This window comes from Agelaius tricolor, unplaced genomic scaffold (assembly GCF_023055355.1).
Source record: "Agelaius tricolor isolate 1412-34295 unplaced genomic scaffold, bAgeTri1.0.p SCAF_5, whole genome shotgun sequence".
In the NCBI taxonomy this organism is placed as follows: domain Eukaryota; kingdom Metazoa; phylum Chordata; class Aves; order Passeriformes; family Icteridae; genus Agelaius; species Agelaius tricolor.
This window is the reverse complement of record NW_027269265.1, coordinates 44579177-44595007: the sequence shown is the minus strand read 5'-3', so window position 1 is coordinate 44595007 and position 15831 is coordinate 44579177. Positions and strand designations below refer to the sequence as shown.

Here is a 15831-nt window from a genome sequence, read left to right as displayed (position 1 = left end):
GGAGCCGCACCTCCTCCCCGCGCGGTCAGGTGTTCCCACGCGTGGGACGCGCCGCGGCGGGACGGTGCGCCCCCGCCCGCTCCCGGGATGCGGTGCGAGCCGGGATCCTCCATCCCAGCCCCCTCCCTGCCGCCGGCCTGAGGAGGAGGAGGAGGAGGAGGGTCGGCTCCAGCGCCTCCCCCCTTCCCCGCCTCCCTCCTCGCCGAGCGCAGCGCCCCGAGCATGGAGCCTGCCTGAGACGCTCCGTGCGCTCCGGCAGCTGCTGCGGCGGCACAACATGGAGGCGGCGGCGGCCGCGCCGCTCCCGCTGCTGCTGCTGCGGCTCCTCGCCGCCTCGGTGCTGCGCTGCGAGCCGGGCTCGGCCGGGGGTAAGCTCCTCGGGGCGTCGCGGGGCCCGGGCGGGCGGGGAGGCGAGCGCCGCTGTCCCTTTTGTTGTCGGACTTGGGCAAACTTTCCCCCGCGCTCCGCCGGGAGTGCGGCGGGGAGGGGCGGGAGCGGGGCCAGGCTCCCGCGGAGGCGCAGGACGCGCACATGGACGAGACGGGCCGGGAGGAGGACGGGAGGCTGCCTCCGCCGGCTCCCCCCCAAAACTCTTGCTCCTCGCCTCGCTTTCCTGCAGAAAGGGTGCGCAGGAAAAGGAGGCCTCTCCTCTCTGTTCCCTCGGGACATATCCCGCTTGGGGGCGAGGCGGTTTTCCCTCAGGGGTGGCTCAGGTAAACGCGCACAGTTGCAAAAAGAGAGACAAAAGTCGCCCACCCCCCTCGCCCCCCCCACTCCCGTCCTTCCGCGGTCCCGGGCAGGGATTTCTGTGGAGTTTGGAGGGGTCGGTGTCGGGTGTCGCTCAAACTCTTGGCCGGGCCGGGAAGGGGGTGGGGGGAAGGCGAGTTTGTTGTGCGTGCCCTGTATTTCCCCCCTCGCCCCGGCTCCTCCCGGTGTGAGGCTGCGGGCGGGCGAGGGTCCGGCCCGGCCCGGCCCGGCCCCGCGGGCGATGCCGGAGCTGCTGTCCGGATGCCCCGTCCCGGGCACGGAGCCTGCCCTCCGCTTTCCCGTGGCCGTCCCGTTTCTAAGTGAGTGTGCCGATCCTTCTAAATCACAAATAGACAGAGGGGGTGCAGTGTCTGCAGCATCCGTGGGGAGCGGGACGGTGTCCGTTCCTCCTGCGTGCGGCTTCGCTCCTGACTTTGTCTCGCCCGAGACGGGGAGTTCGGGCTGCATATGCAAGACTTCTGAGTTTTTGCTGCTGCATGTGGTCTGCCTGGATACATCACCCCGGTGCTTGAGCAAGCCGAAGCTTGGTTGTTGCGATTTCCTGGTAGTTTAGAAAACTCGGCAGTGTGGCCAAGGCTGTCAGAACATCACCTCAGGGCCTCTTTTTATTAGGCCACCCACCTTTTCAAACCTCCTGTAATTATTAGAACTGTCATTTAGAGCAAGAGAGCAGACCATATTCTGCTGGCATTATCATTCTGTATTTTTAATTGGAGCTCTGTGTGGGTGTGTATTATGTATTGCTTATTCTGTCTGGATTATATCAAAAAGATACCCTTCATATCGCAGGGTCCACCTTCTCCATACACGCTGCCACAGTCTTTTGAAAATGTTTCTGAAAACCTGAAATGTGATTTGTTCCTTTCTGAACACTTATGTTTGTGTATAGATGTTCACTTTCCTGTTTGACTGATTGAAGCTAATGTAGCTTTTGGGGGGTGGAGGGTGGAAACTGACTTCTAGGGTTCTTACATGAAGGCTCCTTAAAGGATTTCCTTACATTTACTTAACAGGCTCTAATAGAAAAATCTCTTTTTAAAAAAGAGATAACTTTGCATTTGGAATTCTTAAGAAAGTAAGAGTTCATGACAAAACTAAGGAATAAGTTCTAACTTGGAGTTTGGTTTTCTTTCACCTCGTTTGAGAGACTGATTAATTTAATATAGAGTATGTTTGATATGAGCAGTCATCTTCCTTAACATGCATGGAAGAACTGGGCTACAAATGCACAGTTTTTAATAATTAGTCAAGGAGTCTTAGTTACAGATCTTAATGACATTGCCTTTGTTCTGCCTACTTATTAGGAAGGTTTTGTTGTGTTGATCCGGACAGTACTTTTAAGGACAGTTCATCTGTCCTTTTAGAAGGAGCATGGATGTACTATGAGAGGCTCTCCATGGATTTAATTCCCTCTCTGAGAATCCCTACTCTGTAAGGAGATGCCTGACTTTTAGCTATTAAAAGTATTTTGATGTGCTTATCTTACAAATATGTAAATGCATCTCTGCATGATTGGGGATCTGCTGGGAGCTTCTGCAGCGCCACAGCTTCACTGAAGTTTGGCATGTTGTAATAGATCTTGAATACTTTGGCTGTGAAATAATTTTGTTCTAGAGGTCTGAGTTCTTGCTCTGTATGTGGTGGTGTCAGGAGTGGTTTTATTTATGTGGCTTGAAATAATGATAAACCTGTTTCAGATATGGCTTGTACTTGACTCATTTCACTGTGAAAAGACAAAATGATCGTTGCATTTGGTCCTTCCTTGAAGGGAAGAATTTCTTGCTCATGCAAAGTATTTAATGCTTTTTCATTTTTGTGAAAATACCATAAGTTATGGATTCTTACTATTGCACAGTGGGTATTTCATGTGGGGGTCTTAAAATGTCCAAGTAAGTTGAGCTAATTCTTGCTTAAGAGCTATCTCAAGCCAAAATTATTTTTACTTAAACTCAAAAATGCTTGCTTAAGTGTGTCTTGTCATGCACATGAATTTCCCCAAATAGTGAGATTGTATCTTAGTTTTCTTTAATGTAACAACTATTTGCCTGATACCGACAAACACAGGATACAGAAAGGTGAGGAGAGAAGTGTGACACAGGGAAGTGTGGTGGTTACAAATACTTGAAACTAGGGATGCAGGACAAAATAAAAAATGCATTTGAGCACAACCAACCCTAAAATGACTTTTAATCCATACTGTTTACATGAGATAACCTATAGCTAGTGAAACCTGTTGCTGTGGTTAAATGTAGAAGGTAGCAGGAAAAATCACTTACTAATTTTATGACAGGGAAATGTGCTGTGTAGGAGTCCTCAAGTGCATTTCAGTGCCATTTCAGTCAGTCTGTCATTGATTTAGGGGGCTAGTTACTATTTTCCTAATAACTCTTGCTAGCGTGATGTGAGGGTCTGTCACAAATTATGGTCATAAATCCTCTTGAAATAGTGAGGAAATAATGAAAGTTCAGGCTGACTGTGAAGTTCAGGTTCATGCTTTCAAAGCACTGAGTCTTCTTTCTCCAGGGAAAGTTAAATAGGTTTAACTGTCTTTAGGTATGGTATGTGAACTACTTTGTTACTATTTCATTTTAAATTAAATTATTTAGATTTATTTTAAAGCACACAGAGATGCTTTAAAATCACTCCTACTATAGATGCCTGAAATAGGTAGATCAGCATGACACACAAGGTCAGTACTTAGAGGAGCATGAATGTATTTCATTAATACCCCAGTGTAAGTTCCACCCTTCCCTCTTGCTGCTTTAGCTTAAGAATTTTTACTTTAGTTGTTTATAATGTAGTTGTTGGTAAAACAGGCTATGGGTTTTGTTCCAGCTGTAAATTTTCTCAGTCCTGCATGTTTCTGGAATAAGGCAAGCCAAGGTAACTTTTTAGCAAACAGAGATTGTTTCTGGGAACTTGTTATCCTTTAGTGTTCGGGTAGGATTTGGCAGCGTAACAAGAAATAAAGGTTACAAAACCTCTCCTGGAATATAGACACACCTGACTTACTATATAAGACTGTCTACTGTAACTCTGCTTCTAGTTAAAAATTAACCAGCCCTGTACATTTCAAAGCATTTCTCTCTCTTTTTTGTCAAAACAGAAGTAAATTGCACTTGGTGAATTTCAATTGGTGGTGCTCAGAAACAGCTATAATAACAAGGTTTAGTTTCATGTTTTATCAGTATTTCTTGTGAGCTTACTGCATTGTATGAAAGCAGCCTGACATCTTGAGACTAAGGGCAATAATTAGGTTTAAATTCCTTCTTAGGCTGAAGAGAAATAAAGCTACCTACAATACCATCTTTCTAAGAAATCCTATTATTTTTTTCCTTATGTGTGTAACCTAAAGGCTATTAAACAGTCAAAATGTTTGGCTTTTATAAGTTCAGAAGTTCTCTTGGGAGCTGGCTGGAAAAAACCCCACAGCACTGAGAACCCTTGAAAGACATGGATGTCATTTTCTGCTCAAGACCTCTATGGGCAGCTCAAATAAGTACCAACCTGAGCTTCAGGGGAGGAATGACAGTAGAACAGTTATCCCCACAAGTTTGTGTGGCACGGGCCAGCAACAATGCAGCTCTAGTGTGTGCAGTGGAAAACAGCATTTTCCTTAGATTTTGAGGCATGTGGATTGTTCTTTTGTTTTGGTATTCTTTCTGACAGGACATGTCTAACAGCACTGCAAGCTCACTTAGGACAGGAGCAAAGAATTAAGATGATGGCTAGGCATGCTGGCTAGGCAAACCCATGTGCTGTTTGGACACTGAAGTCTTTCTGAAGGAGGCAAAGATGTGCCATCTCCTCATAGCTCACATCTGGGACTTCTAAACTGGAAAAAGTAGTTCTGGTGAGTCCTGCTCCTTAAGTTAGGCTATGGAAAAGCTCATGATAGAGTCAAAGGATATTTTTAGCAATTCTTGAGATTTTGTGTGGTAAAACAGTTGTGGTGAGAACAGGAAAGAAAATGGGAACTATGTCCCACAAAGTATTGTTCAGTACAGTTGTTTGTTTGGAGCTTATGGGCCAACAATTCTTCTGGTTTCTTCTCTCTCAGAAAAATTGGAATGTGGAACTTAGCAGTGTCTCATCTTTGTGGTTTCTGTTTACTAAAGATTGAAACTATCTGTTAAGCCACCCAATTTGACTGAGAAGCTCCAAAGAGTGTAAGGAATGGGTGATGGGCTGGTAAGGATGTTGAGGGTCTATGTAATAAACAAGATTTTTAATTTTGCTCTTCTTTCCTTTATTCTTGCTTGACTCACACTTCGGCTGCCAGCACAGACAGATGTAAGGTGTCATTTTGTATTGATGTTAAATCCATGGGTAACTTTTGCAAGGATGCCAATAAATTGACACATGCTTGATTTAAATTGGTGTATTTGCTCTAGATGATAAAAGTGTTAAAGCAATTGAAACTGCTTTCAAACCAATAAATAATTTGTGGTGTGTTAGATTAACTTAATGGAAATAGCCTACTGGGAAAAGAGCTTTCTTGACTGTAAATCAGCTACAGAATTGTCTTCATTTCACAGTATGAAGGCTTTTTGCTATTGCAATAAACAGCACTGACAGCAGATGAAGTAGTAAGTTCTTGGTGAGATTGTCAGTGGTCTGAGAAGCTCAAATGTTGGCATGTGTGTTTAAAATGGGCCTGGTCAATAATAAAATAATTGTTGAATTCTGTTTGGCACTTTTACTTTTTGAAATGCTGTATGTATTTTTGGCTAATCCTGAATGATCTGTGGGGATGGCATCTGTTATTTATCATTATACATAAGGAAACTGAGCTTCCCCACTTAAAGTTCACTTACTTTAAACAGTAACAAAAGTTGTCTTTGTGGCAGGCAGAATTTTTGAACTCTGGTCTTCCTGTTGAGACTATAGATGTAAACCAGGTAATTGTTCAATAAATCAAGTGTGGTGTTCCTGAGCTGTCATGAAAGGTGATGCAACTGGAGAAATGAAGTTGTACGTGTGTTAGGGTGTAACTCTCCCCTCTATTATGGAAAGTAGAAAGATGGGAAGTGTATTTCTGATTTTTATTTGGTTACACAAAGGTCCTGATTTTCAAGTTTTTCTCATGAATTCTTGTTGAAGGGCCTGTGGTGTTCTGTGAAAGTGCAGTGTTTTTAATTTGGTAGTTCTGTCCTTACAGGGACCTGTTGGCTTGAGTTTTGTCTGAGAGGGAGAGAAATGACTGAGTTATTTATCTTGACACCTCTTCATGTGGCTTAGAATTTGATAACATTTTGTAATGGTGATTCCAGAGGTTCTCTCTCACCCTTTCTTTAAATGCCATGACTGTACATTTTGTTTGTATCACCATGTTGCATTAAATGTGATGCTTTATACATTTTTCAATACAGGTTTTTGGAAGTGACTTGTTGCACATTATTGCTAAGATGATAAATTAACCCTGGGGGATTCTTGATCCTCAGCCTTCAAGAATTAGACTGGAGGTAGGAGAGGGCAGTCAGTAGAGACAGAAGCCTGACCCCCCTTTCTGTGGTGTTTTCAAGAGTAAAGCAAGGCCAGAGAGTGTGAGTGTTGTCTGCTTTGTGTTTCTGCACCTCTGGGCAGATGAGAAGTAGCAGTGGATTGAATGAACCTGCCAGTGAACTTTGGGCTTTGGGAATCAAATACTGTTACTATAATGTGATTTTGCAGATGTTCTTTTTCTTTTCTGCTGTTCAGGGCTGGTTTTAACTAAATTTTAAAAAAAAGGAGTAGAGAATCTGGGAAGACTCAGACGATGAAAGTGTACAGTGCTGCTATAATCTATCAGTTGTTGATACATCATTTGAGAACTTCTCTGGAATTCTGTATGTATTTATGGCTTAAGCCATATACTCCAGGAGTTGAATTAGGCACAGATTATGCTTACCAGCAGTAATACACTTAAATTCTGGTCAATAACTTCAGCATGCCTTCTGTGGAAATTGTGATTTCAGTTTCACGGATGCTTTTTCCATTCCTTGTACTATTTTTCGTTAATTTTGTACAAAGACATTATTTTCTGTTCTTCCAGATTGAACTTGTGCTAGCTGGGCTTAAGAAGGGGAAAAATATTTAGAACACAAGAAATCTAATTAAATGGTGTGATTTGGTTGATTTTTTTTCTTTGTTATTACACAACATCATGCTGTGGTGATCTTTGCCTGTCTTTGCCTAGCATATGGCTATCAAGAAAGTCAAGTTGCTTCCTTTTGGCCTTGCTGTAGGAGATGAAATTCTTTTTTAGTGGACTTTCTACGATCAGAAACTGATGAGAATTACCTTGTTTGTCCACAGTATGTGCTCCTGAAGCAAACAGCTGGGTTGTGCATGGGCTGGGTGAAGATTTCATAGGGATCCCACCATGACACATCTCTGAGGACTTTCTGGCTTATGCCACCTGTACCTTGATTTCTTGTAGTTGGGATTTTTTTCCTTGTTTCTCAGACTTCCTAAATAACACATCCTTTAAATCTGTTCCTTGAGGTAAGACTGAAGGGTATTTTTTGTGACATTGAGTGAGTGGTCTGCCAGCTGCCTTATTGTTCTGAGGTTTTGCTGTTCCTTGCACCCAGTGGGCTGCTTGGGGACTTTGTCATGTTGTTTTCCTTCAGCCCATCATTTCTAGGGTGTTGTGAAAGCTGTGGCATGTTCCTGTGTAACCAGACTTTGTCTGCAGAGGCTGTTGAGTGTTGAAATCTGTGTGTCAAGTTTAAGAAAGTCTTCTAAGCTGATTTCTCTAGTTTTAGTTCCAGAAGTGGAGCAGAAATGATACTCAAGGCAATGTGAAAGGTCTTATGTCTTTACTGTAATTACTATTGTTCAAGGTTTATTTTCAAATAACTAATAAGGGACAGTTTCTACAAGTTTTTTGTGCAGATACAAAAATAAGATTTTTGGGGCAAAAAGTGATTGCTTTAGAAGGACAATTGCAAAGCCATGGTATTTGGAAATGTTTCTGCTGCATATTTGTTTTCACAATACTGTTTTTAGTTCTGTGGTGGTTTGACCTTGTCTGGATGCCAGGTGTTCACCAATGCTGCTCTGTCTCTCCCCTTTTTGACTGGACAGGGGAGAGAAAGTTTAACAAAAGGCTCACGGGTGGAGGTAAAGACAGGCAGAGATCACTCACCAATTACTGTCATGGGCAAAACAAACTCAGCTTGGGGAAATTAGTTCAATTTATTGCCCATCAAATCAGAGTAGGATAATGAGAAGTAAAACAAAATCTTAAAAATACCTATCCCCCACTCCTCCTTTCCTCCCTGGCTTATTTAATTTTATTCCTGATTTTTTCCCTCCTCCCTGCCAGCAGTGCAGGGGGACAGGGGAAGGGGCTGCAGTCAGTTCACCACATGTTGTTATCTACACAATAACTTGTTTTTCCTTGTTGATTTCCCTGGGGACACTCCCACCATCACCCATGGACCTTGGCCAGCAGTGGGTCCATGCTGGAGCTGCCTGGCATTCGCTCCATGGGACATGGGGGCAAACTTCCAGCAGCTTCTCACAGAAAGCACCCCTGTAGCCCCTTCTACCACCAAAACATTGCCACACCAACCCAGTACAGGCTCAGTCACTTAGACCAGAGTCTTGCTGATGCCAGGAAAATATATTCTGAAACAGAGCTATCTTTTTATCTGTGTTACATTTCATTATAGAGGAAGAGAAAAAGAGAGAGTTGAGAGAGTTTGCCTCTTGGATAACAAGCTGTCTCTGGTGATGACAGTGAATGACCCAAAGAAGAAAAGGAATGGGAGGTTATGAGATTTATTCTCTGTAGTATAACTAGGCAATGTCTATATAACATACTTGGTATTCTTTCTTAGCACTTGAAGCTACTACAAAAGTCAGTATGCTGTTTCTTGAACTTCTCAAAGCAGCAGAACTTAAAAACCAAACCCCTAATCCTTTGTTTTATAGAAGGTGTCACCTTGGGACACTGAATCATAAATTACCCAGTGTTAGGTGTGTATTGGTCCCTACTTACATTGTGCATATTGTTCCAAGAGCTTTGGAGGCTTTGTGTAACTAGTTATTTCAAATAAAGGGTCACTGACGTATTGTGTCCCTTTTAAGGAATTTTACTCATGGCCACCAAGTTTCCTATTTTCTCTTCCTATTTTCTTTTGCTTTTGTTTTCAGTTGTTGAAAACTTTCTGGTTTTAGAAGAAGCTCAGAGAAGAGTTGTCTGCCTTATAGGAATGAATTTCGACATTAAAAATATATATAAATGATACAAATAGTTTTACTTTTGCTTTAGATTTTTTCCCTGATTGCTTCCCCTGCTTAAAATTCAGCAACCTGAAGTATGAGGTGTTAAAGCATCTGGGTTTTTTTCCAAAGGGAAAATGTTTTAACCTCAGAAATCTGTATTGCTGACTTACCTGGATGTGTCTATCTCAAAAGATATAAAAGCAAATTAAACTGCTGAGTTATTTATGCTCCCAAGTGAGAGCTAAGAGGATGAAAATGCACATGGGTGGCATTTTCCATTTAGAAAGTCTGCCCAGATGTGGATGATTAAAAAAAACTCTATACATTATCTGCATCTTCAAAAGCTGAATAAAAGAAATAGGTAGTCAGGGGGAATTTTGTTCTGTCTGGGTTTTAACAGTGTGTTTTTTACTGTCTGAATGTGGTAGACCATTACTTATGTTCTAAATCTCCAGTTTGCAGGTGTTCAGTGATAGAAAGGGCATACTCAGTTACACATCTGGACTTACTTAGGCGAGCTACATAGTGAGAGTAGGGAGAGTGTGGCTAATGCAGGCACAATTATTGTGAAGCCTCAATATATTGGAATCGAATCACTTGCAGTCCTTCCCAGCCCCTAAAAATGAATTTGGATTTTCATCTCATCTGACCTATCTTCAACAGCCCTCCCATCCTGAGCCACAAAACCCTCGACTCAGTGTCAGCTGTGGCTTTGGAACCTGCACAGGAGGAGAAGGTTTTCTGTGATGCTGTTGAAAAGGTGCATTTTTCAATGGCAAAAGCACCTTTTTGTTCCTTCTGTTAGTCTCCTTATGGCTACTAACAGAAGGAACCATCCTCCAAAGAGTGAGGAAATATTCCTTGAGGCTTTTTGAATGGAGTAACTGAATTCTTAAGGGTTCTCCTAACTTAGTTTCTGTGAACATTGTAGCTAATGGTGAAATTTGGAGAAATGCACAGAGACCAGCAGAAATGTGAGTGTTGGATATACTTGCAGTGAATAAACCATGATCTGCAGGTGTTCAGTGAGAGTCACAGACAGCTCAAGTGAGCTCTGTAGCTTGTGTGTAGCTACCAGACCATTCAGTTCTCCTGGAGCAGAGACAGAGTTGCTCCTAGTTCAGAAAAATGCTGACCTAAGCAGAAGTAATCTTCTGCGAGGTCCTGGCTAGTTTATGGTGAATTGTTTACACAGGGAAGGGTGTGAGACTCTGGGGGGACAGGGTGGTGGTGGTAGGGAGGTTTTCCTCTATGTGTGAGCATGTATGCAATAAGTATCTATGTTCTCACATGCTTACACATCTGGTTAACCAGTTTCTCCTGCTTTCATTCTAATGGCTGTGTTATTGAATAACCTTCTGTTTCTGAAAAAAAATCTCCATAAGTCAGAAAACCACAACCATACTTTTTGTGTAAACTTGAATGCCTGATATTAGCTGTTGATACAGAATTTTACAGAGGAGAGTTTCACAGTTGGCAAGTATGGGACTGGAATTCAGTTTTGGTGGTGTTACCAAAGCATGCCTTGAAGTCTCTGAACTCTCAGCATTTTGAGAACAGGTGACAGTGATACAGAAATATTCTCTGAGTGCATCTTGGAGTGGTTTACGCAAGAAGCACCTCAGAGCCATCTTCTCCTGTGCATTTGGTTTTTAAATAACCATCTAGGAGTGAACCTGCTTTGTTTGACTCCATTGCATTGTTCTCCTAATGGCTGTTGTTCCATTAGAACGGAATGAAGCCTCAAACTAACAGGATGATAGGTACGGTATTCCTTAAAAGGCAGGGCAGTGATTATTTATTAATCAAAATTTTATGCCTGATCAGTGTTCTGCACCTAAATATTTGACCTTGCATAACTACTTCCCTTCCCTTTTGCAGTCTTTACAATTTCTGCATGCAGTATCACTTTCCTATATTGGTAGTATTTCTTCTTAACTTGAAAGCTCTTCTAGGCAGAGACCTTGTATATTGCTTTTAAAACTTTCACCTGCTTTCTTTGTGTTGTTCCCCCCTCTCCCCCAACTGTGTGAAGAACCAAGGCTGCTTAAGGCTGAAATATCTGTAGGTGGGCAATCTTTATTATCCAGTGGTCAAGAGAGCTCTTGGGAACTTGTTAGGTTACTTCCATAAGTAGGATGATGAGGCAGTATCATTGAATGAAAGGCAGAAAACCAAACCCTAAGCAAAACAAAAAAGCAGCCCCAAACCACCCTTCTATTTCTGGCAGTTTGGAAAAGCTGCCTGCTCTCCCTTTAGCATGTGGCTCCACTAACACTGTCTGCCCATGACAGAATTGGTAAAACTGGAGAAGCTGTAGCTGAGTGTGTGTTTGAGGATTGCTGCTTTTCACTCAGTCTAGGGCACAATGGAGAGAAGATGAGCATGTGGAAATACTTTGCTTGTGACCTCCATTGATGTTATATCTCAACTTGCATGGTCCAAATTAAGGTTTTCATTGTTACCTGCAAAAGATGTAAGTGATCTAGGATTCATTTTACTTGGGTGTTAATCACCTTGACACATCTGGTCCTTCACCATCCTGTGACAGTAATTAGTTCATGGAAAAGAACTCTGGTTGCTGATTCCCAGGTTGTGGAACTCCTGGCATGTGGAGATGGAGCACATCTGGTGCTGGTCCTCAGAGGCAGAACACAGCCAGCCCAGAGCTTATTGCATGTGGGGAATGATGCAAGTGACTTGTTTTCTCTGAACAATGGCTATGGGATCTTTGTGAGTGTTGGCCTCTTGCCTGTTGGGTGTTTTGGTTTTGTTGCTTTTTTTTTTTTTCCTCAGGAAGTCTGTGTGCAATGAGGGAGGATGTGGAGTGCTGTAAGGTCTTGATACAGCTGACTTGGTCCTCCAAGCAGTCTTTGCTTCTTGACAATGGTGCTCTTATATATGCAAAATGTCTGCTTCTGCCACTGTAGAAAACACTTGGTAGAGACAGGTACAGGGGTCCTGTCTTTTGTGCTTTCTGACTCTTGGGTTTCTATGCAGTCAGTGTTGCAGTGTTGCCATAGCAAAAGGTTTTCTTTCTAAAGGAGATGTACTCAAGTGTTCAACTTTGAGGAACTTACTTGGGGCCTGTAGGAATCTCCTTCCTTGTACAGATGATAAGGCTTTTGTAGGGTAACAAAACTCACTTTGTTTGAGGTAGAATATGAATTCAAAATCTAACAGCTATTCCACAATTACTTCCCCTGGGGTGCTCGTATTTTGGAATGGTTTCCCCTCCAAGATTAGTTCTGGAATACTTTATTATGGTCTTATATTCGTCTTGGTCTTGGAACTCATTTCACACTGTGTGGATTGAGAGTGTGTTACAGGCTCGTGTTACTGAATCTCAGCATCTGCTGGTCACATCTTGATGGGAACTGTTTCATTATCATGGTTGTTTATAACATGTCACATTTCCATTCACGTGTTGATAGCCTCTTAGGACCCTTTTGTCCACAAATGGTGGTTTGTGATGGGGGAAGCCTTCCAAGAATCTGTGGGAGCACTGGGTCACATGGCAGGAGTGTCCTTCAGACACATTTGGCCCTTGATTGGCAATGAGGCAGAGGTGGGTGGGAGGACTTGTTTGAATGGACAAGAGGAAAAATGTTCATTTGCTTGGGAAGCCACGGTGTAGGACAGGTACACTCAACTTGCGTGTACTAGTATGGGGTAGGAATTTGTTTGGTTACTTGTAAATTCTGCTGTTCTATTTTTTAATTACTGTTAAATTCTCCAGGTGTTCAGATCCCCGACCATTAGTTGTGAGGAAGCTGCTTTACATATTCTTTCCTGCTTATTTTGAATCTGTAGCAGCAGGTTTGTTTAGTTTTTTGTTTTGTGGGTTGGTGGTTTTTGGGGTTTATTTTTGGGTTGGGTGTTTTTTGGTTTTTTTTTTTTTGTTTTTGTTTTTTGGGGTTTTTTTGTTTTTGTTTTGGTTTTTGGGTTTTTTTTACTCATTTAAATTTTATGAATAAAATCTGTTGGAAACTAAAATGACTTCAGGTGTCTCTCTGCTGATGCACAAGTGCCATTGCTGTTGCAAACCACTGTGTTGGCAGGAAGTGATGAGTGGGTCAGTAAAGATTCACAGCATTGAGGGACGATGTTCCATTGCTAATGAAAAGCTTTTGCTTGTTTTCTCAAGTCTTGGGCATCAACTGGAGATTGTGAGGAGGTTGCAGGGATAAAAATATAACTTGTCAGCTGCTGTGCTCTGAATTACAGCTGCATGCAGTGCTTTCTCCTGTGCAACTTGTCTTCTGCTATATTGTGAGGCAGAAGCAGTACACCAAATTCTACAAAAACCTCTGATTTTCTCCAGGAACTAATACTGATTTTTTTTTTCTTCTTAATTCGAAGTGTTTTATATGCAAGAATAGAGCAGTCAAGCACAGTGGGAAATGTTTAAATGTTATGTGCACACACTTAAAACTGCAAAAAGAAATTTTAGCACCAGTTTGTTATTCTAAAGTCTGAATTAATGTTGGCTGTTTATAAAAGGGAATGGACTTCACAGGGTTATTTTCGTATTTAATCTTCAGCAGGACACTGGGAACAGATTACTGTGAGTATTTGAGTAACTTGTGTTTGTTCAGTGTGCTTGGCAACATTTCTTTTAATGAAAGTTTAGCTTTTAAGCGATTCAAATTCAATTCCAAAACTTTGGCCTTCACCAGGAAGGTAAGATGACTGGGAAGAAAAATCAGTGTGGGGTTTTTTTGCTTGGTTGGTTTTTTTTGTTCGGGTTTTTTTGGGGGGGATTTTTTTTGCAGTTATTGATGTGTACGATGTCAGTTGTAAGATCTCTCTTGTGTATGTGGCCAGAAGTGTCTGTGTTTTATTATCTTTATTCAGAAAGACTTTGAAACATGGAATGTTAATTTATTCAAAGCCTTGTCATAAACATTGCTTAATCCTGAGAGGAGAATTTTTGCTGGGATGATCCCAAAACACTGACAAATAGATGAGTGTACAGCAGATAGGCAGGCAGAGAATGCTTTCTCCCATGTTTGGCTGAGCATGTGCCGAGTGGATGGTCACACTCTGCTGGATCCTACAGATCTCCCAACTTCATCTCCACCTGTTGCACTGGCCAAGCAGTAATGGTTTCAAAATTCTTCCCAGTGTCTGAAATGGCACAAAACTTCCTAGTTTTGACAGCTGCAAGTTCATGTAAAAAAAAAAAAAAAAAGATTTCCTGAAACTTGTCTATTGGCTACTTCAAAGCACATCTCTCTATATCTTTGTCAGATTGGCACTACCAGAAAAGACCTGAATTTGATTTATTTGCAGTTTATTCTTTAGGTTTTACTTAATTTTTTTACTCTTCCCCAGAGGCTTATTTGACACAGAACTCAACAACTGATTCCCTTACTGCTTCTAAATCCTGGAGAATGGTTGTGTGGGGTTTTTTCCCCCTCTAATACAATATATGGCACAGATCATGCAAGTGAAGTTCCAACAATGGAATGCCGTTCAGTGAAGTTACCAATTTTATATATTTTAGAGCCTACTGGGAACTTTTGGTAACTGATGGTGTTACACAAAGCCAGAATGAGCTTTTTGGCAACACCTGGTGTAGATAAGGACAAGGCTGTGTTTCAAATGGAGTGTTTTGCCCAGTGGTTTCAGTTGAAGCAGCATTCTGCTTCAGTTCTGTGCTCCTTCTAGTGACAGCACAAAAATGTGTGGCCATGTAGTAAACGAGGCCTGAAAGTAACCTGCTTGGTTATCTCCTGTTTTGTGGGATACCTTATTCTTACTCATTGTTTTAATTATCATTTTACTGTTTTAACTTCCTTCTGTTCTTCCAACACCAATCTCCCCCCTCCGTCAAACACATTATTAATAAATCCCTGCATCAGAGAGGAGAAAGAGGGAGACTGATCAATGACATAGGCTAAAATGGGACTTAAATCAAATTTTCTCTAGTCTAATAAAACTGTGATACTGAAAGATCAAGGATTTGATGGGTCTAACATATCCAGCTTTGAAGGAAGGATGATGCCACATGTTTCTATGCAATTCATATGTTGCACAGCCTGTGACGTTGGGGATGTTGGGGGTTCTTTTCTAAATAAAAAAAAAAAAAATCTAAGCTCTGTGTGTTATTTTTGCAAGTCTTTAATTGTTTGTGCTGCACCTCATTAGTGACAAGAATAGCATATTGGAAAATCTTCTGAGCAATAAAGAAACGGAGCATGTGTTCGCATTTATAGTGTGATGTGATGTGAAGGAGGGTTAATTGTATGGATTAACTGTTCTCTGGAGTAGATAGATGTTTCCTCCTTTGATGTTGTGGTGTCCTTGGACAATTAATGCATGAGCTGAAATTTTTGGTTTGAAAATTTCGGCTCAAGTAGCCTTTAGAAATGTTTGGTGTCATTTGATGTCAAGTCTTATTATCGCATTAGCATATATATATATGTGTGTGTGTGTGTGTGTGTGTATGTGTGTGTATATCTATATAAAAATGTCCTCTGCACTGTGAGGTTTTATAAAGGAAACAACTTAATGCTATAATCAGTGGAAAACATTCTTGAGGGGTTTTAGATGCCCTAACTTCCTCCAAGTAAAACTTAAGAAAGCTGATGTTTCTCACATGTTGATAACAACATTGGGGAAATAAAGCATCTTCTCATTACAGAGCTTCTTGATGCACAACAGTGAATTGGTGATAATGACTTGTAGTTACTGGCCCCTGGGTGGCTTTTATAAAGTAAGTTGTTGTTTTAATCTCCTTGCTGCAGAGATGATAACATGTATTGCACAGTACTGCTCTACATTGCAAGTACTGGTCACAGCAAAGGAGACACAAACTTCTGAATTGTCCTCAAAAGTGAG

General features: G+C 41.8%; 1 protein-coding gene across 1 annotated transcript in view; it reads left to right on the top strand.

Annotated features, from left to right (window-relative positions):
• Positions 1-211: 211 nt before the first annotated feature.
• The window catches only part of LRP5 (LDL receptor related protein 5), a 130626-nt gene continuing 115006 nt past the window's right edge, over positions 212-15831 (top strand). Inside the window, exon 1 of the mRNA XM_071427633.1 lies at positions 212-368. Coding sequence (XP_071283734.1) covers positions 278-368 — 91 coding nt within the window. The 5' untranslated portion in view covers positions 212-277. The remainder of the gene's footprint in view (positions 369-15831) is intronic.